Source organism: Camelus dromedarius, chromosome 19 (genome assembly GCF_036321535.1).
Source record: "Camelus dromedarius isolate mCamDro1 chromosome 19, mCamDro1.pat, whole genome shotgun sequence".
In the NCBI taxonomy this organism is placed as follows: Eukaryota; Metazoa; Chordata; class Mammalia; order Artiodactyla; family Camelidae; genus Camelus; species Camelus dromedarius.
This window is the reverse complement of record NC_087454.1, coordinates 8,423,661-8,449,245: the sequence shown is the minus strand read 5'-3', so window position 1 is coordinate 8,449,245 and position 25,585 is coordinate 8,423,661. Positions and strand designations below refer to the sequence as shown.

Below are 25,585 nucleotides of genomic sequence, written 5' to 3'. Positions count from 1 at the left end.
GGTGTTTGAAAACACACGTGCACGTACACATGAGCAATTCAGAACCAGCATGAGAGACCTCCCTGGGTGGTGGGCAGTCAGGATCTCTGCTGCAGACCTGCCCTTGGAATCCTCTTAGCAGACCTCCCTGCAATGCTATTGGAGGCAGATTCTGGTGAAAGAAGGGACCTCACCAGTTGTTGGTAAAAATGAGAGGCTCAAACGCACATAATCAGCCTACAGGACTCTGCTCCCTCTATCAGCAAGAACAAGGGCGTACCTCTCTGCCTTTCCCATATCTCTGGTTTTCCACCACCACCCTGCCAGTTCTCTTCTTTTCTTATCTCACATTCACATTGTTTTTTACAACATAAAAGTAAAATACACAAAATTAAAAGACAATTAAGCAGTACAGAAGGACACGAAATAAAAAAGATTTTCTCCCCTTCTCCCTGCCCTAGGGGTTACCACAGTAATGACTATGTGCGTATGCTTCCAAAATAGGTTAAGGCTTACAGAGGCACAAATGTGCTCTCCATCCATCCATCCATCTACATGCACAGACGTACGTACGTATACGTGCTACTTTTTCTTTTTGATAAACGCGATTGTTCTATAGTTTGGTAATTGACAACACTATTTTTTTTCCTTCCATACTTGACATTCAGATTTTGGTCTGATTTTACTTTTAAACTTTTTCCACCCCACAGTGGGGATGAGCCCTTGCCCTGGTCTCCAGATTTCTTGGTCATGGTTGGACCCCCAACCCCCAACCCAGCCAAACTCTCCCTCTTGCCCTCACCCTTCCCTCCATTACCTTTCCAGCCTCTGCATGGTCATGGCCAGCGTTTTGTTCAGCTCGTCTATCATCCTGCAGCCCGAGGGGTGCATGGGGAGGGAGCCGGTGCTGGAGGGGAGGTGCTGGCTGAGGCTGCCGTACTGCAGCTGGTGCTGGATCTGGGAGGGCAGGACCGTGTGGTGGTGCTGGGTCCCGCCCTGCTGGCCGCTCTTCTGGGCGGCATAGGATGCCAGGGAGAGGTCTGGCCCCCCCACAGGCATACAGATCATGACTTTCTTTGGAGGTAGCGGAGGCGACAGCTTCACTGGCAGACAAGGCAATTTCACGGGGGCGCCAGAATCTGTGGCGGAAGGAGGGTGAGAGGCAGATGTGAGTTTTGGAGCATCAGGGAAAAAACCTAGAGCACCACACGTGCCCACCTGAGGACTGTGGGCCTTGAGATAAAATGCATCAACTCAGGTGAGTACCACTCAACAAGCATCCACCAGCTCTCACTTCCTGCTCGAAGCACATTGGCGCCAGGGGTGCTCAGGGACCCAGGTGTCACGGTGTCTGTCACACAGCTGTCAGGTTGAGGCTCACCAGCAGTGGGAAGGGGGAACAAACACACTCATCTGCTCATGGAAACCCACGGACCTTCAAAGAGGTCTTTTCTCGGCTATGCAGGATGCCTACAATTCTGCCATCATACAACAGGCATGGGATTCAGTAGCCCAAGGTTCAGGTCCACTAAGGGCGTGTCCCTCCACAGGTGACTTTAATGCCACCAATTTTAATTCCCTCATCTGGGAACAATCATCCCACCTGAGAGGACGCCTGATCGGATTCACGGTCACAGAGAAGGCTCGGCTGCCCCACGTGGGGACCAGGTGTGAGCATGGCGGCTGGGCTGGCCAGCCTGCTCACGTGGCATCCACGGTGGGCTCTTCCAACTGTAGGGGGCTTCCGATCACACCCTGGGAGCCTGGTGGCACCTGCACACAGCCCACCCCTCACTCCTGAACTGCTGGGTTCCCCAAACCACCTGACGTTTCAAACCCCTGAGGCTTGGTGACTTTTCTTCAGTTCTGTTTTGTCTTCTGGGTTAATTCCTACTGTCCCTTCGAGCTTCAGCTCAAACATAATCTCTCCTGAAAACCTTCCCTGATGGTTACATCCCTGGCTGGACCCACTGCGGCAGTGATGATGATGACAGTAATAAGCTAAAGCCAACCCTTCCACTATGCTTACCACGCGCCAGAGAGTGTTCCAAGCGCTTTACGCATCTAACCAACTCGATCCCCTCAACAAGCCAGTGATGTAGACACTCCTATCATTTCACTTTTACAGATGATGGCCCCGGACTCTGAAGACACTATTCCGTCCTTCCCATTTACACGGTTGTCTCCTCGTACAGAGAAAGGACCACAAATACCTTGTCATTATAGCCTTAGCACCTTGTACGGTGCCCAGCTCACCTAGCAAGAGGCTCCAAACATGTTTATGGAATAAGCTGAAGCTATGATGCTCTGCTCTGGGATAAATTCACACCTTCACCAGAAGTAGATATGCTAGGAGGGAGATGTGAGCATAAAATGGATACAAATTTCAGGATCATGCAGCTGTGAGTGTGTGGACCCTAAACTGCTGATCCTATAGCTGAGATACAGAAAAGCCTAGTAATTCCAGGGGCCTGATCTTTCTAGAAGTTCACATTCCTGGGCTTCATTTGTGACCTACTGAACCAGAATCTCTGGGCCAGGTGTTTGGATTTAAAATGCTTCCCAGGTGCTTACGATACACAGGGAACTGAGAATCGCTGATGCCGGGGTGCTAAACTGCCTGGAGTGGGTGCTGCCTGAGGCTGGGATGCGTCAGTTCCACCCAGCCCTGGGCAGATGCCCATCCTGCAAGGTCATCAGTATGGTGTCCAGGTTCTATCTCTATGTCTCCAACATGTAAAAAGTAAAAGACCAATTTGCCAGAAACCAATTTATGAGAACACTAATTTGCCTAAAATCTCACTTAATGAGCAACTTGCCTATATCTAAAGTTTGCAATTAGAGGATTTGTTTTTAAACCAACTTGTCGAATGGCACTTCCAATTCAATTTTATATTTATAAAAATCACTTATCAGCGAGTATTTTTGTGAATCCTAAGACTTCTTACATCCTTGTGGGTGGACTTTTCCATTTTATTTGCTTTAGAATACTCTAAGGATGTTTCAGACAAATTTGCCTAAAAGAGCCTCTTTTCAAAATTTCATCTCCAGCAATAAACACTTAATCAAATGTTTAGCTTTTCCTACAATTGATTCAGCACATTAGATTCCTTGTCTTTTTCTTAATGATTTTTGATTTGCCCTGTGTGTACAATATGCATTTATCCAACAACGAAGATAACCCAATAAACACCCAATCCTCACTTCTGCTCAGTGAGGCCCTGACATTTCTGTACTAAGTCAGGGAAATGGGATTGTGCTGCAAGCTGCCCACCTTTCCTTTCTAAGATGCCAAATTCTTATGGCAGTAATTTCATCCACCTCATCAGGGAGGTTGGGGGGAGGCAAATTCCTGGGCCTCACTTGCGAAGATTCAGATTCAGTACGTTTGCCATGGGGCTCGGGGGTCTGCTTTGTAAAATAAGCCCCCAGATCACTGTGAGAAGCCACCCTCTCAGTGCCTTTACTTTGAGAAGAGGTTGCTCCCTCCATTGACAAAATGACAAGTGCTCAGGACCTTCTGGAGGAGGACATTCAGCCCTGGTACTTGCTCTAGGAGAGCAAGGCAGGGCTACTGGAGGCTTTGGCTGCGGGCTGAGGGTAGCATGGCCTCGGTGAAATCACCATGAGCTTAGAACTCAGAAGAGCTGGGTTTCATCTTAGCTCTAAGAGCAAGAAGCCCTGGTACTCTCTGCCTAAGACATTTATCCTTCCTGAGCCTCAGTTTTCTCATCCATAGAAAGGGAATACTGCCTACCTTCTAAGTCTCTTATAAGAAGTAAATGGATTAACAGCTACACAGTCTCCACGTAAGAGGATGAGTGGGCTGAAATCCAGCCCGAGGTTTGTCCTGGAACGGGTATGAGTCATCCCAGAGGACAGGGGAACTTTGTGTAATTCATTCCTCCAAAGGGCACCTTTTTATAATTTTACAAAATCCCCAAACGAGTTAGCAGAGGGCCCGAGTATAAAATAATCACAGTACAGTCCTTGATATGTGACAGGAATTCGACAAATGCAGTCTTAATTGATTCTGAAAAAACAGTAATATATTCTGGGCTTCTCCCATAGGTCATCGTGAGGGTCAGACAAGATAACGTGGACATGCTTTGTAAATTGCGAAGCACTACAGACATCTGCAGCGTTACTCACAGGACTCTTGCCACCCCTGTGAGAGTCCACCTCACCTGAAGCTTCCCAGTCAGGGGGGGGAGCCAAAAGCCACGAAAGCAGCAGCGAGGATGGTGGCTGCATTGTAAGTAAGTGGGTGAAAAAGCCTGGTGGAAGTGAATCAAGTCACAGAGCAAAGAGGCAGCCAAGGGACCATCCTGGGAGTTTTCCAGGTTCACAACAAAGCACTGCGGGAAGAGAAAAAGGCCAAGTCGTCCAGGTTTTGGTGTCTTTCCGATCCACACCGCCCTGCATCAGTCCTGAGAGTTAGTGGAGAAGGATTCAGAACAGAGAGCCAGGAAACCTGCACTCTCTGCTACTCATCAGATAAGAAACAGAACCAACGTTTCTGAGACCCAGACACTTTTACCTGTAAAAATCCAGGGATTAAAAATGCCTCCTTTACCCCTGATGGCACCTGGCTGAATCAAACGCTTTGCATCTCCCTGCTGCATGGTATTTATGGATTGTGAGAGGACACACTCTGCCTCTCGCATCCGTGACGACAGTGGCTGGTCCTGCTGGGACATACACAAGGCTCTCTGCTTGCTGACTTAGGGATGGATGAGTCTTCTGCAGCCAGGCTGATCGAGACGCAGTATATTCATAAAACTGTCTCTGCTGATGGGAGTGGAGAGAGCAAAAACCACCAGTTCCAGAGAACTAGAAAAATAAACCCAAATGGTGTCACAGAGTCATAAAACCCAAGGGAGCGGTATTTCCCAGCCTGACACAGCTCTGGCTTACGACTTCAGACAAGGAAATGAAACCCGCAGGTGACTTCTAAGTCGATCCTCCTGCTTGAAAACTGTCCTTTATGCACAGAATGAGTCTGGGCCACACGAATACATCCCTCGTCTCTCTTCTCACTTTTTAAAATTAACACCAGTGGTGGAAGCTGTAGAAACCCATTTATAACTGCTAATGTACCAGAAGTCCTTGACAATGAGAGTAGCACTTGGTATCTTAATGAATGAAAGTGTAAGAATTTCTCAGTCATCTGCCACCTGGTTCCAGTGGGTTAGACTGTCTGATCTCCTTCCATAGATACAGGCACCCACCCAAAGCCACAAAGAGCCTAAAAGAGGTATACTTAGAACTTAAATAAGAGTCCAGTATCGCTAAACTACCGAATCAGATCCCTCCGGCTGCAAGAAAGGTGATCACAGGCGCTCCACCAACCCCGCTGGGCCACCCTGGGGACTCTAAGGTAGCTTGGCCTTCTTCTTGGCCAAATGCCAGGGAAGGCAAAACGTGTTGACAAGGGATCCAAGAGTAACAAGCGATTTGTGCTAAATGCCCTCAGCCTGAAGCCAGCCCCGCACCTGGAAGCCACAGCAAGTGTTTGATGTCCTGAGACCTTCCAGGATCCTAAACTCGAGGGCCATTATTGCACTGCATCATCAGCACTGGACTTCGTTTCAGTGCCACTTTTCACAAAGAAATATCTTTGTTTTTAAATTGACCTGGGAAGGCCACCTGGGAAGGTGACGACAAACGGGGGAAACAGGCCTTGCTGAGGTGCTGACGCTGGGCAGGAGAGGGGTTTGCTCTCCAGCTAACCAGGTCACTTGGGCTGGTCATCTCTGCAGCAATGAAATTCGACTTTGTAAAAGTCAAATTACACCTTATTCATGGTTGGGAAAGGGCTCTCAAAGAGTCAAAACTGCAGATGTTCCTAGGATCATGAGGAGGAAAAAAAAAAAAAACCTGTTCATCAGATCAATATTTTGTTAGAAATTATCAGTCATCGATAAAAACACACTCTATTGTTTATTTTTGCAGCAATGCAGACCAGTGCCGTCGCTCCCAGGGAGAGCAGGCAAGGAGAGGGCCAGCCAATCAATGACTGGGTTGTTGAACCTGAACCTTCTGTAAAACAGGCAAAAAGGAAGGCGAGAAGGTCCAGAGATGGGCAACAGAAAAGAGCTGGATGGGACAGTGCCCTGATGGGAGGGCTGTTTGTGACCGTCCAGGCGAAAGCTGAGAAGCAGTCAAAGCAAAGCCACAAAGTCATGAAGCCATACATAAACATGCTCATCTGGTCTCAGAATGCTGGAACCTGGGGATCTATCTGTGAAGTTCAAAAGCATTAAATTTAGATCACATATGATGAAATACTACATAGAACATATGGAACTATTAAGGGTTAAGTACATTCACAGTGAAGGTACCAAGAAGTTCAAGCTAGACCCATAAATCTTATAAAGGGGAAATGAGGATGGCTACAGTTCATCTCTAACCTTGCATCCATCTGATGCACAATACAATTGTAGGGGGACACACTCAGATTTCTTGCATTTATAGTGATGGTGGTGGCTGGCCTAACCATCTGCAGTGGTGTCTACCAGGGCATCCCCATCTCCCCATGAAATTCCCAGTGTACTGCCTGACATCTAGGACTGGACCACAAGTTTTCCTGATGGATGACTGTCATGTTCTAATTGCTACTCTTATATAAACGGTTGCTTTTCTACCTACGTTGCCCTGTTTCCTTCAAACACTACAGAACACATGAGAATCAGATTTCATTTATGCAGAACTCAGAGCCAGAGAACAATGTGCACAGCTTCTCCTAAATAAGCAAGCATCCTGCTATGAACTCATGGACTAATGATCATCCCGCTCCTCCTTCAACGCTTCTGTAACGGGGTTCTCTCCCTCTCAAGGTCTCCCATCCTGCTGTTGAATAAAGCTAGCTAAGGGCACACCAGGGAACAAGACAGACTAAATCTTCACCCCCAGAAAAGTTAACCCTGAGACATTCAAACAATGCCCAAGAGGAAGAACCAAGGGCAGCAGCTTGGTGCCCTCTGCAATTTCAGGTTGATGCTGGACAGCTCCAGTTACACTGATACGTCCAGTTGTAAAGCCATCTAACAGCAATAATGTCCATCCTACCCAACCAACCTCAAGATGAAATCAACCTCTGGTTGAAATCTAGCAACTGCTGCTAAAAGTCCACAAGAGATGCCCACTTCCTCCTCCAAAGTTAAATCCTTCATCTTGGCTTTCAAGGTTCTTCACAGTTTCCCTTCAACCCACTTCTGACCTCATCTTTCTTTACTACCCTATAGGAATTCCACATCCCTGCCAAGCCAGGCTGTTTGCTATTTCTTGAACATGCTTATGCCTCATACAGTCGTGTCTCTGTGACCTTTGCCTCAAGTTTCATGGCAACCTCCTCTCCCATCCCTACCAATTGTGCTCATCTTTAAGGTCTGTCCTAAATACAACCTCCGTTCTGATGCTTTTCCTGACTCTTTCAAAAGGATTTGCTCTCTTACTATATGAATTTCTTTAGAACCACGTTTATACATCTTCACATTAAACATTTTTGGTAGCTTACAACTATCTACAACTCCAGCATGAAAGGAGTTGATGAGAGAATGCTTTTTGCAAATTGTATCAGGGCTGGAAGAGCACTTTGCACATAGCGCAAGAAACAGACAAAATGGAAGCGCCATTCAGTCTTACAAAGGAAGGAAACCCTGTCATGTGCTCCAACAGGGAAGAACCTTGAGGACACTACGCTAAGTGAAATAAGCCCGTCATACAAAGAAAAATACTGTATGATTCCACTCATACCAAACAAGAAGTAGTCAAATTCATATAAACAAGAAATAGAATGGTGGTTACCAGGGGCTAAAGGGAGGTAAAAGAGAAAGGGCTGCTGTTTAACAGGCAGAGCTTCAATTTTGCAGGATGAGAAAGTTCTGAAAATCTGTTGCACAACGATGTGAAAATATGTACCATTACTGACTGTACACATAAAAATGGTTAAGATGGTAAACTTCATATTATGTGTTTTCATCACAATAAAAGTGCCATGTGAATTAAATCTCCAATTTACCAGTGTTACAAAAAAAAAAAAAAAAGGTATTACACTGCAACCATTGCCCTGATCATAGAGGTTAGAGCAGAAAGTGCCCCTTTTCAATGTGTTTTAATTAATAGACAGTCCTTACATGCACTAAGAATAGAATGTCTCCATTTTGAGAAAAGAAAATTAAGACTGGAAAACTATGGAGAAACGGGTATGAAGAGTAAATTCAGGTAAATTTTCCATTCCTTCGAGGTATCAGTTATTAAGAGACTGTGAACAGTAAACCTTTTAATGAGACTTTTGGGTTACGATTCTTTTTTTTTTTTTTTTTTTTTTTCCATTTAAAGGCACAGATGAGGTCTGGGGCCCCAGTGGTCTAGTCATCAGTTTCCTTGCACTTTCAGAGTAAGATACCAGAAGGGAAGGGAAAGACAGTGGGAGAAGTAGTTAAATGATTTTGGAAGGTTGGAGAGGGAGCTAAAAGAGGAGAGCAAGGAGGGTGGGGTGGAATATCTTGGGGAGAAATGGGGACAGACAGAGGATCAGGGAGCAACAGAGAAACATAACGAAATCACAAATCAGAATGAGACTGCAGAACGGTTCCTGGCAGATGCTGCCCTCAGTTCTAAACAGCAGTACTGGCTTTGCCTTGACAAGCCCTGGAGGGAGGGCTCTCGTTAGTCATGCACTGCGGCTGAAAATAGTGGCAACTACTTCCTAGTGTTGAAACCAGCAACCAATCAGTTCTGATGTACAGTTAGTTTCCGTGTTATTTCAGGGTCTAAAAACAGTGCAAATAGGCCCTGGGCAGGTTCACAGGAGCAGAAGGACTTGTTTTGCAGAATCAGCAGGAGTTTCTTCTCTTTGCTGAATTGTCAGCCTCTGTGGTCAAGTGCTTCCCCTGTGATTGGCCTCAACTTTGATTCTTAGACTGTATCCTTCTAGCATGTTCTTTGAAACCCAACCCAACTGCCTCTTTCCCTCTTTATAATCAAATGCCTTGGAAACATTATTTATTTCTGAAAGACTGGATAATATTTTGTCTTTGAGATATACAAATGAAGCGGAGTTTCTAACTTCTTAAATAGATTTAAAGACAGAGCAAAAAACAAGAAGACCAAACCAAACCAAAACAAAAAACAAACAAAAAAAAACCCAAGAACACCAATAATTCCACCGTTTTGAATTTTAAGAATAGGTATCTTAGTGGAGACGGTGTAAGCTAATGATTACAAGTGAGGACTCTGGGGTAACAAAATAGGGAGACTCCATCCCAGGCACTTAGAGCTATGTCACCACGACTAAGACATTTAACTTCTCTGAATTTCATTTTCCTCGTCTATGAAAAGGAGAGAATGAAGTTAATAGTACCCACCTCCTAGGACTAAATGGTATATTGTAAATTTCTCAAAAAATGGCAGCTGTCATTACTACTCGTGTGAATGTCAGACTGTGATGCTCAGCTATCACATAAGTTGGTGATCTTCATTCAAATGGCACTTATGGGGCACCTAATCGCAGGTACCTTAGGCAGAAGGAATAGATTACTCAGTCTTAAAACATTTGACTTCTGGAGCCAGAAGAGATGGAGAGGTGATTGGTGAAGACTCAGAAAAGTAGGAGACCCCATTTTTTGCCTCAATTATCCTTTTCCTCTAAGGTCAGCCATTATTCCAGGAAAGATGCATTTTGAGAAACATTCATCTCAGATCATATTCATTATGCCACCACTCTGCTGGGCACAGCGCTTCCAGAATGGAAGAGAATCTGATGCCTGAGTCCCTGACCCTGTATCATATGCCGCTGTGCATCCTGATGATGGAGATAAGACGGAGGAGGATGACAGCAGGGGAAAGATGGCTGAGGAGGGGCAGGAGGGCTTCCCTCTATCTCTCTGAAGAGCAGAGAAACTATGTAAGACAAATAACCTTCAAGTTAATTACGGTTTTCCTGATCAAGTGGAAGCAAATGCCAAAGCAGAGAGATTTCGGCATGTCTTTCCCTGATCGTGGATCCAGACGTAGCCCCAGTTCAGGCTCCTACGTCCTCTAGACCATTAACCACTGTCACTCTCTATTAATCATGCTTGGTGTCTTTCAAATTGTTGTCTGTTTCCTTTCAAAAATGTCAACAGAACAACAGACATTGAGAACATGCTACAACTCGTACACCTCCATTTAGAGTTCTCGAGTTCTCAGTTTATTAATTCCTTCTACATGGCCCAGATGTCTCTGGAGTAATTAGTAACAGAACAGGGTTAATGGAGCTGCCTCGTGGTGATGCAGATTCATTATGACTGATTGCTTACTTCCAAAAAGTAAGCAAGTCTCACTAAGTTTAAACCCGAAAGGAAAGCACCAGACTCGCACCCCATGCACATCTGTACCTGTCCTGTCTGCACCGTATTTAAGAGGCTGCCAGGTACACTATGGTGAGGATGATCAGCTTTTATGTATTCTTCTCTATTTGACCCAAGCTCTCTGGATGTGAGATCTATAAATAGATAAAATCCACTCTCTTGGGGAAAGAATAAGGGAAGCCAGAGAGACCGGGCTAAGTGAGGCATCTGTAGTCCTTCCTATAGCAAGAGAGTCCTGCGGACACCAGGCTATCTGAGTTCACGGCTCACGGCTGAAGTTCATGTGAGCTTCCATTAATTAGGTAACTAGATCCATTAAAGGGTGTTGTCAGTTTAAAAATTCTGTCAGTTCTTTTAAAATGCCTTCTCTACTGGCCTGTTCTCTCTTCCCACTGCCAGCAGTCAGATGCTTGTCAGCTCCTAGTTCCACACCAGAAACACCCTCTTGAAGAGTCTCCCTGCCTCCAATTGTTTGATTTAATTCAACTGGTGATTCTGCAGAACGAGACACAGGGCTGGCCTCGGAGGCTTCTCTGTCAGGCCTTCAACCTTCTCCTCTTTTGGTTCATTCTACACCCAGCGACCCAGGAATACATTCTGAAGGCTAGTTTCCATCATATCCCTCACTTCTCGGCTCAAAAACCCCCAAAGGCTCACAGCTGCCGTGGGATACAATCTAAATCCTCACATGCCTGACCCAGCGAACCCCCTTCTTTCTCAGTGCACCCCCAGGCGGACCCTCCACGCCAGCTCTGCCTCCGCGTCACTGACCCGAAGCACGGCCGCCTCCAGGCCTTTGTCCAGGTCTCCTTTTCTGGAATGTTCTTTCCTCATTCCCTATAAAAGTCCATCATGCTTTAAGGGTGGACTCAAGTTTCAGGCTCCCCAGGAACACTTTTATCAGACTGGGCAGATCTGTAAGTATTACACTTGACAGTAGGTAGGCTGGCCCTCTATTTCTGAATATTTAATTAATGAATTATATATTCACATATAAAATACATCATACACATATATTGATGTCTCAGATATCTGTATCCACTTTGATACCTAGCACAGTATTCTGCCTAGAGTCAGGTGTGTTGAATAAACAGGTACTCTATGTAGGAGTTTAGTTTTTCAATATTTAATCTTTCCCAAAGGAAATTTGGCATCAGTCTTAAAAGGTACCTAGCCCTTAAAACATACACAATTTACTTCTAGAATTAGAATTAGCAATTCTCATGACAGGGATAAGTGAGGAAAGACTCAGAGATGCTTATAAAAATATATGCGCGGTGCTGAGATGCCGTGTTTTCATAATAAGGAGGACAGAAAGCTCCTAAGGGGTCCGTCGTGTAAATCCTGATCCCCACCTTGCAGCTAACAAATTGATGTTGTGGAATATTTACTAATGGGAACCTGGTCACAAGACATCACTGAGAGCAAAACAACAGGTGATCAAAGAATATGTACAACGGTGTTTGATTTTTATTAGAGGATAGTTGGACAGTGGTTATGTCTCTGAGGGAGGCGTACAATTCCCTTTTTTCCTTTGTGACTTTCTGGGCATTTAAATTAGTAACACTGAATGTTACTAATGTGTTGGACACTTCCTTTAGATGGAAATGTGCTCTTATGAACCACAAACACCGACCTGGACATTGATAGAGGAGCTTGACACAAACTTACAGTTGAATTTTGATCTAATGCAACTCAGCGCCATGTGAGACATCCTGCCACTGAGGAAACGATACTCATTCATCTAGGAGTTGGGAAACATGAGGTCTAGTCATGGCTCTACTGCAGAATTTCTGCCAGCCCGAGAAAAGTCACTTATCTTCTTGAATCTCCATCTTTTTATGATAAAATAGGTGAACATCCTTCCACCTCCATCCCATTGTACAAAAACGTGTAGAGATCAATTAGAAACTATCTATAGAAATAACAAACATTGTAAAGAGGCAGTCAATCAGTATCAGGTGGGATTATTATCACAGTTGGAGAAACTCCCCTGTGAAATCTTGAATCTCGAATTATACCATAACCTTGAATCACAAAGCGGTTATCTGATTCCCGAGGCTAATGTGCGATGAAATGCAATTTCACTAGATGCCCAACTTAATAACTGTGGGTGCATTTGTTAAGTGACATTTAAACAATGAGCATATAACAGTCATTTCAGGTTATTATAAGATATTGAATATAATTCCCTGTGCTATATAGTAAATCCTTGTTGCTTATCTATTTTATGTATAGTAATTTGTATCTGTTAATCCCGATTATAATCTGAAAAAAATAACTGAATCACTTTGCTGGACACCTGAAACTAACACAATATTGTAAATCAACCGTACTTCAATTAAAAATAGTCATTTTAGGACAACCTTCTTCAGCTTACTCTTCTTTAAAAGTGTTTCCCATAATACTTTGCAGGTTATTGACTTTGCTTTTTTTTTTTTTTAAGAGAATAGACATAAATTTTAATTGAAGAAATACACGGGGCTTCAGATCAGTATTTTAAAGCTTTGGCAAACTCATTATGAAGGCAACTCTTTATCTCTGCAAAGTTTTGACGATGAATCGAATTCACCAAGATGGGCAAATAATCTTGACTGAGCCACATAAATACCAATGTACATATTTACAGACGCACAAGACTGCAGGCTCTTAGCATATGACTGGTGGGTGTGTACTGAATGCTTCTGGACACAAACACATAAACCCAGGTCACGACTGCGTGTACCAAGACACACACAGAAACACCCAAACATCCCACAGAGCAACCTCTCCGAAGAGGTGCCTCAGGTGAAAAAAAGACAGCAAGAAATGATCCCTTGAAGGGAAGGCAGGGCTGGGGCCCCAGGAAGACGTCTCGACTCACCTGTTAAGTGGTTGGCAATCCTGGCAGTGGGTTTGGGAGGCAGGGCGGGGGGCTGCTTGAGAAGGGAGAGCTGCTTCACTGGGGTCTCCTCATGGTCTCCAGGGAAAGCAGCAGATTTTTTGGGGGGCAGGAGCAGGACTGGTTTGGCTGAAGGATCTTGGGACAGGAGGACTCCAGACTCACTGGCAGAGGGACTCTCTTCAGACACTGAGGGGACAACCACAGGACACACAGTGACATTACATAAACGCAGTGCAGGGAGGTCCATCGGGAGCCGGTGGGTACACAGGACAGGGACGTGGGTTAGCAACACAGCAGAGTGCTGACCGCCCCAGGTTGTCAGGGGTGGAGCGTTAAAGAGAGGACATCAGAAATCCAATAAAGCCGAGGTAGGGGTGGGGGATGGAGAGGGAGGCAGACGCAGAAAACAGAAAGCTGGAAGGAGCAAGAGGGAGAAAAAGGAAGAGGACACTTCCTCAAAACCGTCCAACGTGTCACCCCGTCAGTTCCTGGTGTTTATAACACAAGTTCTGTGGGTGCTCCAACATGTGACTCCATAGCGACAATCAAAAGACGGCAAGTGGAGTGGACCAAGGACCAAGAGCCCCTTCTGAACCAAACCAGCGCCAAACGCAGGCACCTTCCTTTGGGACTGCTTGCCCTTTGTTGGGGAGGAAGAGTGGATCCTGGGGTCTCACTGTGACCCTGCTCCCAGGCCTGAGGCTCACAGTAGGGGACAAGGCCCCCACACACCTGGGGTGGCTACTCCTCCAGGTTCGGGGGTCATCTGAGGTGGGCAGCCGCATCCAGGGGGTGCTCTGCAGTTTGACAGGCACCTTCCTGCCCCTGCTGGCTCCTGTACACCTTGACAAGGTGAAGATGCTCCAAGTCAACACCTCTTATCTTCTTCCTTCCCCTCCCTTACACTCCATTTCTCATTGCTCTGCACTGGGCCTGCCTCTTTCTCTCCCCCACAGGGGACCAGGACCAGATCCAGTTAAGAGCCGCCACGGGTGGTAATGTAGGCTCTCCCACCAGCCTGGCAACCTTGCCAGTGACAGACTAAGACTCAATGACTTCCCTAGGATGACAGATCTCACTCCAACCATCAAATCCATCTGATTCCAAAGCCACAAGGGAGGTTGGATAGAAATCTCAATTTACTGCTTTAGCTGGAACAATCTCCCCTGCAGGGGAGGGGGGTGGTGTGGAGGGGGAGGGAAATACAACTCAGATGCACCTCTTCCCTCCCCATTGCTGCTACAGTAAGAACGTCTGTAAATGACTCCTCTCCTGCCCTCTTCTTCCTCCCTAATCTGGGTAGCAGCGTTCCTGGCAGCATCCAGGTCCTGTACATACTCCTCATGAGAACTCAATTCTCCCCTGTCTCAAGGGCACTGTTATCATCAGTGTTGGACACACTGACGGAGCAAGAACTCACTGGGTCCCAAGGTGAAGCTGACTGTGTGAAACATCACCCCGCCCAGCCTCCCCCTGAGCAGACTCTGCACACTGTGTGGAGGAAGGATGTGGCCTTTCTACCCAGACTCTAGATATTCCAAGAGGTCCCTTCCCCCGGGCTCGTCTCCTGGCAGCAAGGACCTCTCCTGATTGGCTGTCAGGAGGGTCCCATCTTCTGGCTAATGAGGACCAGTCTGCAGACCTGAAGGAGTGAGTACTGGCCACTCAGAGGGCTTTGGACCAAAGAGGGAGTGACAGTCAGATGGCATCAAAATTCATCTGTCAGCAGGATATAACGTAACTGGGAAATTATAGACAATTAACATGCTAATTAATTTTATGCAGTAAGCTGTTACAATTTATTAAATTGATGTAACTTTTTTTTCCACTAGATCAAGTAATTTATTCAAGGTCACAGGATTCACAAGGGACCAGCTTCGACTTGAAGGCTTTATCTCCTTTCAAAGCCTGTTTTCATCATCATTCTGATACACTATCTATTTTTGGGGGTGGGTGGCAGGTCATTAGGTTTATTTGTGGGTTTTTTTTTTACTTTTTTTCTAAATGGAGGTGCTGGGGAATGAACCCTGGACCTTGTGCATGCTAAGCACATGCTCTTAAACTCATATAACTACTAACCAGTATATTGGAATTAGGATTAAAGAGCACACCAGGGTCTACTGACCAGGCACCACAGAGAAGCAGAGGACTCTTCAGCTTTAGCCTAACAGAAATGAGTGTTAGAAAACAAAATAATGACATTTTAGATCATCAGTGTTACAACACAAGATATAATCTTCTTTAAGAGATTAAGGCTATAAAAAATGTTTTTAAAGACTGTAGAAAAATAAATGTATATACCTTCCACATTTTTATACTTAGCAAGTCCTCTCTGGTCAGCTCCACCCTCATTTCCAGGAGATCCTTATGCTCAGGGTGGTTCAACACAGAACCCCAAGTCCAGCCAGGCTGGAGGTCCTTAATGCCGTGCATGCTGGGGACCAGCTCTACAAGTCTAAGGGGGCATTACCTGTCCCATCCATGATGTCAGAAGGCTGGAGCACCTCATACGAGCAGGGATCCCTGGGCATCGGGACTGGCTCCATCTCAGACAGGGCGGGCAGAGACAGCTGGCTGGAGCTCAGGGACTGCCCATTTTCCAGGGAGTCATCTTCATTCGATATGGAGAGCTCCCCGTCTGTCAGAGCGAGGAGAACACAGAGTTAGAGCACGCCTGCCTTCCAGGGAAGGGTGACGTTCACAGCCTGCTAACAGGGACTGGATGCTCTGGACAACCTTTATCAAGGCCAGTCTGTAAAGTCTACACTTGTTCTTTTGCTTTTAAGGCGTCTAACCACCAGGCAGCAATTTCCAATGACCTTCAACCATTTGTCTATTTTGTCTCCGTCTTTCTAATGGATTTTGCACGGATTTTCAAATGAGAATTAAAATGACTGTTTCTTCATATATTTTGAAAACTTAGAAGAACTGAGCAGGACTCAGAGACTGGAAAATCAGAATTCCTATTTCAGGGGGCAAAGGGCTTCACAGCATTCAACAAGTACCAGGACACAGTCCACCAAGGTCCTAGGAGAAACTCATCCTGTCTTCTCCCTAACTCTGCCTGCATCCAGTTTCTCCAGGTAGATAAATGTGTAGGGGGGTGGGGTTTACGTGCCAGCTGAGGGCTGCAGCAGCTCAAGGATGCTGGGAAGTGCCAGAATCCTCGCAGTGCCTACCAGGGATCCTGCCGTGTGGGCTGCAGACTTTGGTCCTGCTTGAAGCTCAGCAGGACAAGGGGCAGCTAGTAGAGGATCAAAGCCTCCTGCACAATGGCCGTTTGTCAAATTAAAATCCCCCCCCCCCCCGCGTGATTTCACCCTCGCCCAGGGGAGTTCTGGATAACTAGACATTAGAGTCAAATTAATTTTTAAAGAGGGCTGAAAGCTGTTCCAGTCAGATGCATAAATATCCACATGAAAGACTCTAAGTTATGTTTAGTCAGAAACACAGAAACCAGCAAAGCGATTACCTGCCTTAAAACGGGAAGATAGATGATTCACTTGTAGAAATAAAATAGAGAAATGACTCCAAGGTTAATCTTGGATAAATAATCCTTTCCTTTTGCTATGTTCCTCCCAAGGCTTTAATTTTACACACACTGATAATACAGCAGCGAAGGATTTCTCTGCCCGCCCCTCTTCCCCCCGGTTAGAATTGGCCTGATGAAATGTATGTTCAACAGAGCAATTTATAAACCGACAGGCTTTAGACAGCATATGGTTCAAGGACATAGGCTATTTGACCTGAATCTTCTATAAACATAGAAAAAATGGCTATAGTGGATACCCAAAAACTCACGTGAAGCAGACCATATAAAGCACTGACTCTTGAAGACTATGGGTGCTTTTTCCCCCTTCTTTTCACTCGGCCTCTTCTATGCCGCAAATGGTAATAGCGGTCCCCGTAACTGTGACTGACAATGTGATCAGCGCGCCTCACTACTGAGAGCAGACCAGACTCTCAGGCCGCTGCTGTGCTGTGGGAAGCGCACAGCTGAACTGCGTCTTCAGGATGGAAAGGGCTGCGGGTGCGAACGTGAACGCATTGCCGTCCCAGGATGGATGGTCCCTAGTCTTCCTAACATGTTTTACTTTAGCTTGTTCAAATGCACACCGTGGGAAGTAGCTCTGCTGAAAGTTCCCAGTCGGTGAAATGACGATGCAGCTGCCGTTAGGTTTAATACATCTCTGGGAAACCACTTTGACTTCTAATGTTCCCAGTGCAGTGAAAGTCCCGGATAAGGCCACCCGAGGAGGACGGGTTGCGGGGCTGTGGCCCTGTTCTGCTCCTTTGGGGCAAAGATGCAATGGAATGACTGCTATACATTTTAACTGTTAAAAGTACCACAGAAGCAATATTAGGGGAAAAAAAAGATACAACAGCAGTTAGATTGCTTTAGATGCTATGAATCTCTGTTTCATCAAAACAGCTGGTTGAGCGCTAGAGGTTTTGGTGGTAACAGAGAGGCAGTATGACTTACTTCTCCTGGGAACATATTAACTCTCAAAAAATTTAGCTTCCTATGGATTAAAAGTACCTTTGCTAAACTGCAAAGGCCCAAACCACTTTGGAGAAAAAATAATCTTGAAAATTCTACTCTCATAATTTCTAAATACACATTTCCATTGAAAACATGAAAGTAGGAGAAAAAAGAATAAGACACTGATCATATCACTACCCTAACAGAAAGCTTTTTCCCCACAAGTTTCACAGTTGTATGTATCAAATTTTGTCCTGTTTTTTAAAAACTTTGATAAGCATGTAATTTGCATGGTTATCATCTTAATAATTATACTGAATGAATATACAGAAGCTTACTTAGTTCTCTTTGTGATTGGTCACAAAGGGATTTCCAGTGTTCTATGCTATTATGAAAACAGAAATCTCTGCTGACTACCTTCCTGTATAACATCTTCTCTGCAATTAGAATTCTCCCCCTTTAGGAAAGATTCCAGTAAGTGAAACTTATGTGTATTAATACTTTAATGTCTGGTGACATATACCTGGATCTTATGAAATCGTTTTTCCCACAGGGTTTGTCAATTTACACAGCAGCATGTACAGACCACAGAAATTTCTTGGCTTTTGGTCATTTCTTCAACATTAACACTGGTAACCATGTTTTATCTACCTACCTGCTTACATATATGTACAGACATATCTGGTAGAAATAAATTGAAACTATGCAATAGATACACATTCATCATTAATATCATTTATGACTAAGATGGACAGTGACAAAAGTGAAACCTGATTTGCATTCCTATGACGTGGGGATAGAACGATGCTGCTTCTGTTGAGTAACTGTTATTTTAAAGTTCCTATGACATGTTCAAACCCACACAGAAGTAGAAGCGTTAATGTACTAGACCCCATGTAGGAAAACCGTCTCCTCTGGGAGGAATTTAACCCTCCTGAACAAACTGAGTCTTACGGATTATTTGTATTTTCATCCATCTAGATCATCACTGTCTCTCGTTATCATTAAGAAGACGGGAAAGAGCTCACTGAGTACTGGAAATTATTTTGATGTTTTACAGGCTCTTCTAAAATTACCTGTAATGGTGGTTTTCAAAACAGTACAATTGCTCTAAGTGTAAGACATCTCCCACTAGAGTCAATAAACCACGATGAGGAGGAAGGAAGAGGGCAGCAGAAGAGACCTGATGGGTGAAGGCAAGGGCTCTCACACCTCAGCGGGCATCACAGCTTCCTGGAGGGCACTTACAACACAGGTTGCTGGGCCTCATCGCGGAGTTTCTGACCCAGGGGGTTGGTGTACGCACGTCTAACAAGTACTTGGGTTATACCAAAGCTGCTTTTTCTGGTCAGGGTTCCGCACTTTGAGAACCACTGGACTGGAGGTAAGGAATGTCACAGAAGCAAGAGAACCTGGAATGGCAACAGTGCCTTTTCCTGATGAGGTTTAGGACAAGAAATGCTGTTTACGTGGCTAACATGGAACAGAGAGAGTTGGTTTGACTCTCAAAGACAAAGCAGGAGGTTGCGCTGTCTAGCCATGGATTATGAATATGAACTTGTCACGATGGACACTGGGACTGGAGGGGGCGATAGGGCGGGGAAGAAAGTACAATGTGAGCCAGACGCAGACACATCCGACAAGGCAGAAGCAGGTCACAGAAGTGGCAGAGAAAAGAACGCAGAAGTGAGTGCAGGTGAGTGTCATGACTTAAACGGTGAGACGTGGGAAGCAATGGATTAAGAGAGAACTGGCCACGGACAAGGTGCGGGCCATCTGCTCCTCTTCTCCTTGTGAGGCATAAGAAATGAAGACATTGGTAGAATCAGGCTCAAATCAAATCAAGGAGCATCAAAGGCAAGGTGAGAGTGAACGACTGCATCCAACCGACAAACACCAAGGCAGACCATCTCGTGAACAACAGGGATCACGTACCAGAACTCGCCGACCCTTACAAATGGATTTGCTCTTAGCTCCTTATGATACCTGGAGAGATGACAGCCAGGTTGCTGCCTCCAAACCCTGGCGCTGAATCGCACCCTGCCCAGCCTCTCCTCCCACAAGGCAGGTGTTGTGCCAAATGCTAAGGAGAAAACAGACATGCCCTGGGGAAAGAGTGGGGCAAGGCGTGATGCAGAAACGCAGACAGAGAGGACCTCGTGTGAGCTAGCTGGTGTGTGGGTTGGAGGGCAAGAAGTGGGTAAGAAAAATAAAAGGTGAAGGAGAACGGAAGATGTGTGCTCAGAATAGATGGAGACCACACAGGGGATCTTGTCTTGCATAAGATTTTCTTTATGTTCTAAAAGTACAATCTGCGTAAAAGAAGACTGGCTCAAAAGATACTTTAAAAATATTTGTTTGGTTCAGTTTGTTAAGGGATTACATCCACCTACAACTGGATATTAACGTTGTGATTTTATTCCAAGTGGGTCTCAAAAATAATTGTTGTCTTGTTATTGTTGTTTGTTTTGCTTTAGGAATATTCTCTGATTTCACGGTGACTGACATCAATGTCTGATCAATTACATTTCTCAAAGTTTAAGGCTAACCGAAGACTTTTTTCAAGTGGATGAATGTCTCTATGGAGAACAGGCAACAGGAATTCCTCTGGGTTTTCGTGAATGCCTGTGTAATGACAGTTTTTGTTTTTTAAAAAAGCGCATGAAAGACATTTTGTTCTGAGGCCACTCAGGATTCATGGCCCCATAAAGGCCAAGATTAAAAAAATTTCAATTCTGAAAACCAAAATACTTTAAACAAACTCACCACTTAATCTAATTTTACAGGATATGTATTATGGTTTATATAAAAGCGTATGTTTAAAATTGTATTTCTAGTTGGATAAGAACTATTTATTTGATAAATAATAGTTGAATATGAGTTTAAAGAACTGCTTTACATCTATATATTGAATCACTCATTACTGCAATAAATTTTACCAGGTCACAAAACTAAAAATAAAACTTTAAAACTACAAGTGTTTACATAGATAAATAAATAAATACATGTGTATACACACGCACACATTTTTAGTTAGGCTGTGTAACAGGGAAGCCAGATGGATAATTTTAACTTACTCATAAACTTTTAGATTTTCAATTTGCAAATGAAAATGCTGTACACCCAATATAAGGAAAAACCCAAACAGCATGGTGGGGAAATATGAACCAAACTAAACATAGCTAATAAAAGAATGGCTATTCCAAGTATGCAGACTATTTGTACAAATAAACAAAAACCAAGTCCCAGGTGCCGCTTGTGACACGCACAGCCTGGCTGGGAATGAAAGAAATGCAAGTGAAGTGACCCTGCGGGTGACGCTGACCCAAAACAGTGTGTTTGAAACAATGTCAAGGACAAACGCAGGCGTGGAGAACAAGATGTACATGCTGATCACAGTGACCTCAAGATGAAATATGTATGCAGGTCAGCCGAGTTCTGCAGTGCGTTTGGCATGACAGAGCAGAGCTTAACGATCACTGACTTTTTTTTTTGGTAAACATGCTTATATGTCTAAAAAATAAAAGATCGCATGCTGCCTTCTTAAGTTATACGAAAATATAATAGGTTTTTTGGAGGGAAAAACCCTTTCCTCACTCGTCTGGTTTCTTGAGGTGGTATTTTCCCTAAGCCAGGCTTCTTACCCCTTCTCCACAGGTACCTCGTTGTTAGGATGCAACCACTGGGCCTTGTTTCTCCACCAGGTGGAGCAAATCCATCCAAACAGTGAGCACAGGGGACTCTGCATCCTCCCCTTACCCCCGTGGGCCAGCGCCGCTTCAGGACTCTGACTTTCCCTCCTGGTGGGCTGACTTGGGGAGAGTAGAGAGTTATCGGCCTCATCACTGACTTCCCGCCGGTTAGAGTTTATTGGTAATAAAGGTGATACCCTACTTCAATTCCCACTTATCTTAGCCTTCAAATGGTTCAGAAACTCAGAGAGGGAAGAAGTGTGCTAATACTGGACCACTCAGATGCTTAACAGTCTGGAGACTTAAGGGAAGAGAATGCTTTTTTCCATCTCAGGTAAAAAGAAACTGAAGGACCCATTGACAGGTGCCAGAAACGATGGTGGTATAAGCCATGCTCTCCTGAGAGGCCTATGTGTCAATCAACAGAGGGGTGCTGGTGAGCACCCCTAACTCATTCTTGAGGGGCAGGAAGAGAGGAGGAGCAGGGACAGTGGAAAGGAGCCAGACTCTGTGCACCAGGAGGGCGGTGTTCTTGTTTTTGCTGTCACTACAATGGACCTCAGTTTCTGTCTCTTGAAAACAAAGTGACTGTGCTGAATGTTGTCCAACGTTCTTCCAGATCAAAGTCCAGATTATCGACAGATGCAAAATGAGAATAAGCTCTCCCAAGCCTGCAAACAAGCCTGAAACAACAGATCAGCTAAACTAGCAAACTGTTTTACCTTTGTTCCAGAAAGGAAACAAAAGTTTTCCTTTTTCTCCTACAACTTACTCTACTTGGGCACATTACAGCAAGAACTAGGAACAACACTGATTGATTTCATGTTTACCATTAGCGAAATAAAGCTTTATATTTTTATTTTTAAAAAAACTAGTAAGTTTTAGTGTAGCGCTAGAGGCTCATACTGTACATAAAACCCTATATACACCACTGAGAGACAAGGAGGAAGAAAGGAAAAGAGGAAGAGATGGCAAAAGAAGTATTTTTGGAGCATTTGGAACATCTTCAGTATCAAGTACCACACTGGACATCTTACATATAATAACAAAATTTTGTAAACTGTATTATTTCAGGAGTTTATTATGTGTCAGGCTCTTGTTTCCTTAATATATATAAAATAATCCTATGAAGTTGGTACCCAAATTATCCTCATTGCATAAAGAAAAGTGAACATTAGATGATTCAAGTAACTTGCATAAAGTCATATAACTAGTAGGCGCTGGACCAGTACGTGGTTAGAGTGAGTGTGTGAGACCTCATTTAAAATGACTGACTTAAAAATTTTTACTTCCTTAAGGATGTCAAAAGAACAGTATAGCAACCCTTTATAACTCAGACATGTAACTGTCACAGCTCAAATTCTGCTACTGTTAGCACTTGAGGCAGAGGAGAATAATGAACATCACGAGATCGTGGTTACACTGATGCTTCCACTATAAAGAAAAACGATTCTGTAAGTGATGCAACATGACAGTTTTAGACCGAAAACATTAGGAAGTGTTAACGACACTACATCTCTGTTGGTAACGCAAATGTGTAGAATTCACACATGCATGCCTGTGAAAATTCAAACACGTTTTCATTCCCTGATCACCGATGGCTCTAATTAAAGCAAAATCAAAAGGTGAAGCCACCTATGTTAAAGCAAATGATTATCTTGGCAAAGACATGGAAGAGGAGCCCTCATGCAGGCATTAGCTAATTGTTTTGTCCCTCTGAGACAAGAGCGGCTGTTGCGGCTTCCCAGACGTGCTCTCTGACCATAAAGGGCATCTCCACTGAGTGGCTGGTGAGTCACCCTGCGGAGCTGAAGGAGCTCTCCCGAGAAGTGTCACTCTGGTGGTGGTGAGCCACAAAATAAAGACTTCAATTTTGTTTGTTTGTTTGTTGACACTGATATACCCTTTCCATTAGAGTAGGAAAAAATTAAACAGTGCTACAGATCTCATTGTGAAGAATTTTAAACACACACGGAAAGCAATGCATCTCTATTAACGGTGCATATTTACTAATTAATTTGGGGATTCTTATGAATTTAAAAAGACGAACTGAAAGTCTTACTTGCAAAAACGAAAACTAGAGTGTGTCTCCCTGTCTCTATCTCTGTCTGTCTGTCCATCTCCCTCTTCTGGTGCACTTTCTTCCTCAGTGAGGAAAAGTTATTTTAAGTGTGTGTCTGTATGTCTAAAAGTACCCGTGTACCCCTAGGATTTAAGGCAGAAATTGCAGGAATTCTGTAAGGATCAGAGAACCTATATTTTCTGAATCCACAAGTTAGAGAATCTTCCCGTTTACATTTTACCTCTATTTGCAGGCAGAAGTCTTTGGATGATTCTGACCAGCCTATACAGAACAATTTTGCCAGAGCCATGAGGTTTTCTGTCTGATACAGGAATCTTTGTAACTCACAGAATCCTTCTGAACCTAATACTACCTTGAAAATCTGTGCAAAATGGATTTCAATCTCAGAATGCAGTGACACTCTGATTGGATGAAATTAAATACAGGATGGAATGGTACATGTCTTTGTGCTTGGAGAATGACTTGGTTTTTTGGTTGTTTGTTTTTAAATAGTTGCTATTGTTCTGGATTTAACATCCTATTTTGATGTTAATGATTTTTCTGCTCTTGTTCAGAGATCTTTGCCTAAAACAATGACGTTCTATCACAAAAGTGGCATTGGCTTTGGGTAGCCTCTTTTCCTTGCACTTCCCTATAGCTCTTTCCTGCTGGATTTATCAGCATTTTCTGCCTTTTACTGGACCTCAAGGTCAGCAAACCACAGCTCATGTGGTTTCTCGGCTGCTTCCTTGACTCCAAACACCTCATCTGTGGTGTGTCTCCCAGGGGTGTTTCTTTCACCTGCCTCCCTCGGTACAGTTATGCCTCCCCCCAGTCTTCACACCAGGTTTTTACATCATTTATCCTGAGGAACTGGGATGGTTCTGACCACTATTTCCAAATCACCACCCTCGTCTCCCAGGTTTGTAGCTGTAAGAGGATCTACCATCTTGCTATTCCTGGGCATCTTGGTATCAAAAATGCAACTGGAGCAGAGACTGAATACAAAATGAATGGAATGGCACAGTTTCTCTCCTATGTTATTATGTGATAGTGTAGATCTCACAGAATCATACATCGTTGTGCAAGGGGCCTTTCAGAGTTAACAGGGAATCCAAGATTTAAAAAAAATCTTTACTGGCTGGAGTTGGAGGAGCAAAGTGATGAGGGCTGACCACTTCAAAATTGAAGCAGCTCTGTCTCTCCAGCTGAGCTCTCCAATAGGAAACCCCTTGCCACATACGGCTATCGTTTAAATTAGCTAAAATTAAATAAAATTAAAAATGCAGTTCCTCAGTCAGACTAGCCACATCTGAAGGGCTCAACAACCACATGTGGCTGATGGCCGCTGCACTGGCCGGCAAAGGTGATGGAACATTCCTGCAATTGCTGAAAATTCTGTTGGACAGCACTGCTCAAGACAGACTTAAAAATCACAAAAATGGGCCTAACGAATACGCAAAAGTGAACCCGTTTCTGGCACTGGGAGACTGAAATGATGTCGCTAAAGTGGTGAAAGTGGCCCACACCACAACGAGTGGGCAGTTCAGCGGATATTTCCTTTAGAGATGAAGCAGTGGTGGGTGGACCACAGGGGGGGGGGGGGAGACAGGGCTTGAGAGCACGTGCGGCCCTGAGAGCAGCAACACACACCTAAAGGTGGGGGGGGGCTTCGGGGAAGTCCTGTTGCCTCACAGTGGAATCTTAGGGAACTAGGGAGAGTCTAGGCTGGGGTGAAGGGGAGCCAGGCAGGGGAGCCAGACATGTAAAAAGAGCAGAGAAGCAGTCCAGGCCACATGCCCAGTGGAGACCATCGCTGACACTGTGCACTCACTCTGGGCAGGCAGTGCTCTAAAAGCCCAAACTGGATTGTGTTCCTTGACCCTCTGACAACCCTATGAGCGGACGAGCCAGGGCAGAATGGAGTCGCGGGGTCAGCCATCCCCGGATGCTCCCTCAGAGACTCTAGGAAAGCCCGCTGGTTGGTAATAGACTGTCTTCAATCAAGCAGGCTGGAGGCTGGGCGCAGTGAGAGGATGAGAGGGACGAAAGGCTTTGCTGGCGGGAGCAGTCTAGGATCCTGCGGTTACATTCAGAAAGCAGAGTCCAGGGAGCTTAGAAGCCGCTCTG

General features: G+C 44.7%; 1 protein-coding gene across 5 annotated transcripts in view; it reads right to left on the bottom strand.

Annotated features, from left to right (window-relative positions):
* Positions 1-25,585, bottom strand: part of PHACTR1 (phosphatase and actin regulator 1) — a 442,313-nt gene that overhangs the window by 62,788 nt on the left and 353,940 nt on the right. For 4 of the 5 annotated variants that reach the window (XM_064476204.1, XM_031435189.2, XM_031435190.2 and 1 more), the window contains 3 exons: positions 15,689-15,856; positions 13,198-13,404; positions 797-1,118 (listed from right to left, as the gene is read on the bottom strand). In XM_064476204.1, coding sequence (XP_064332274.1) covers positions 797-1,118; positions 13,198-13,404; positions 15,689-15,856 — 697 coding nt within the window. The remainder of the gene's footprint in view (positions 1-796; positions 1,119-13,197; positions 13,405-15,688; positions 15,857-25,585) is intronic. The other variant, XM_031435188.2, reaches the window with a different exon arrangement.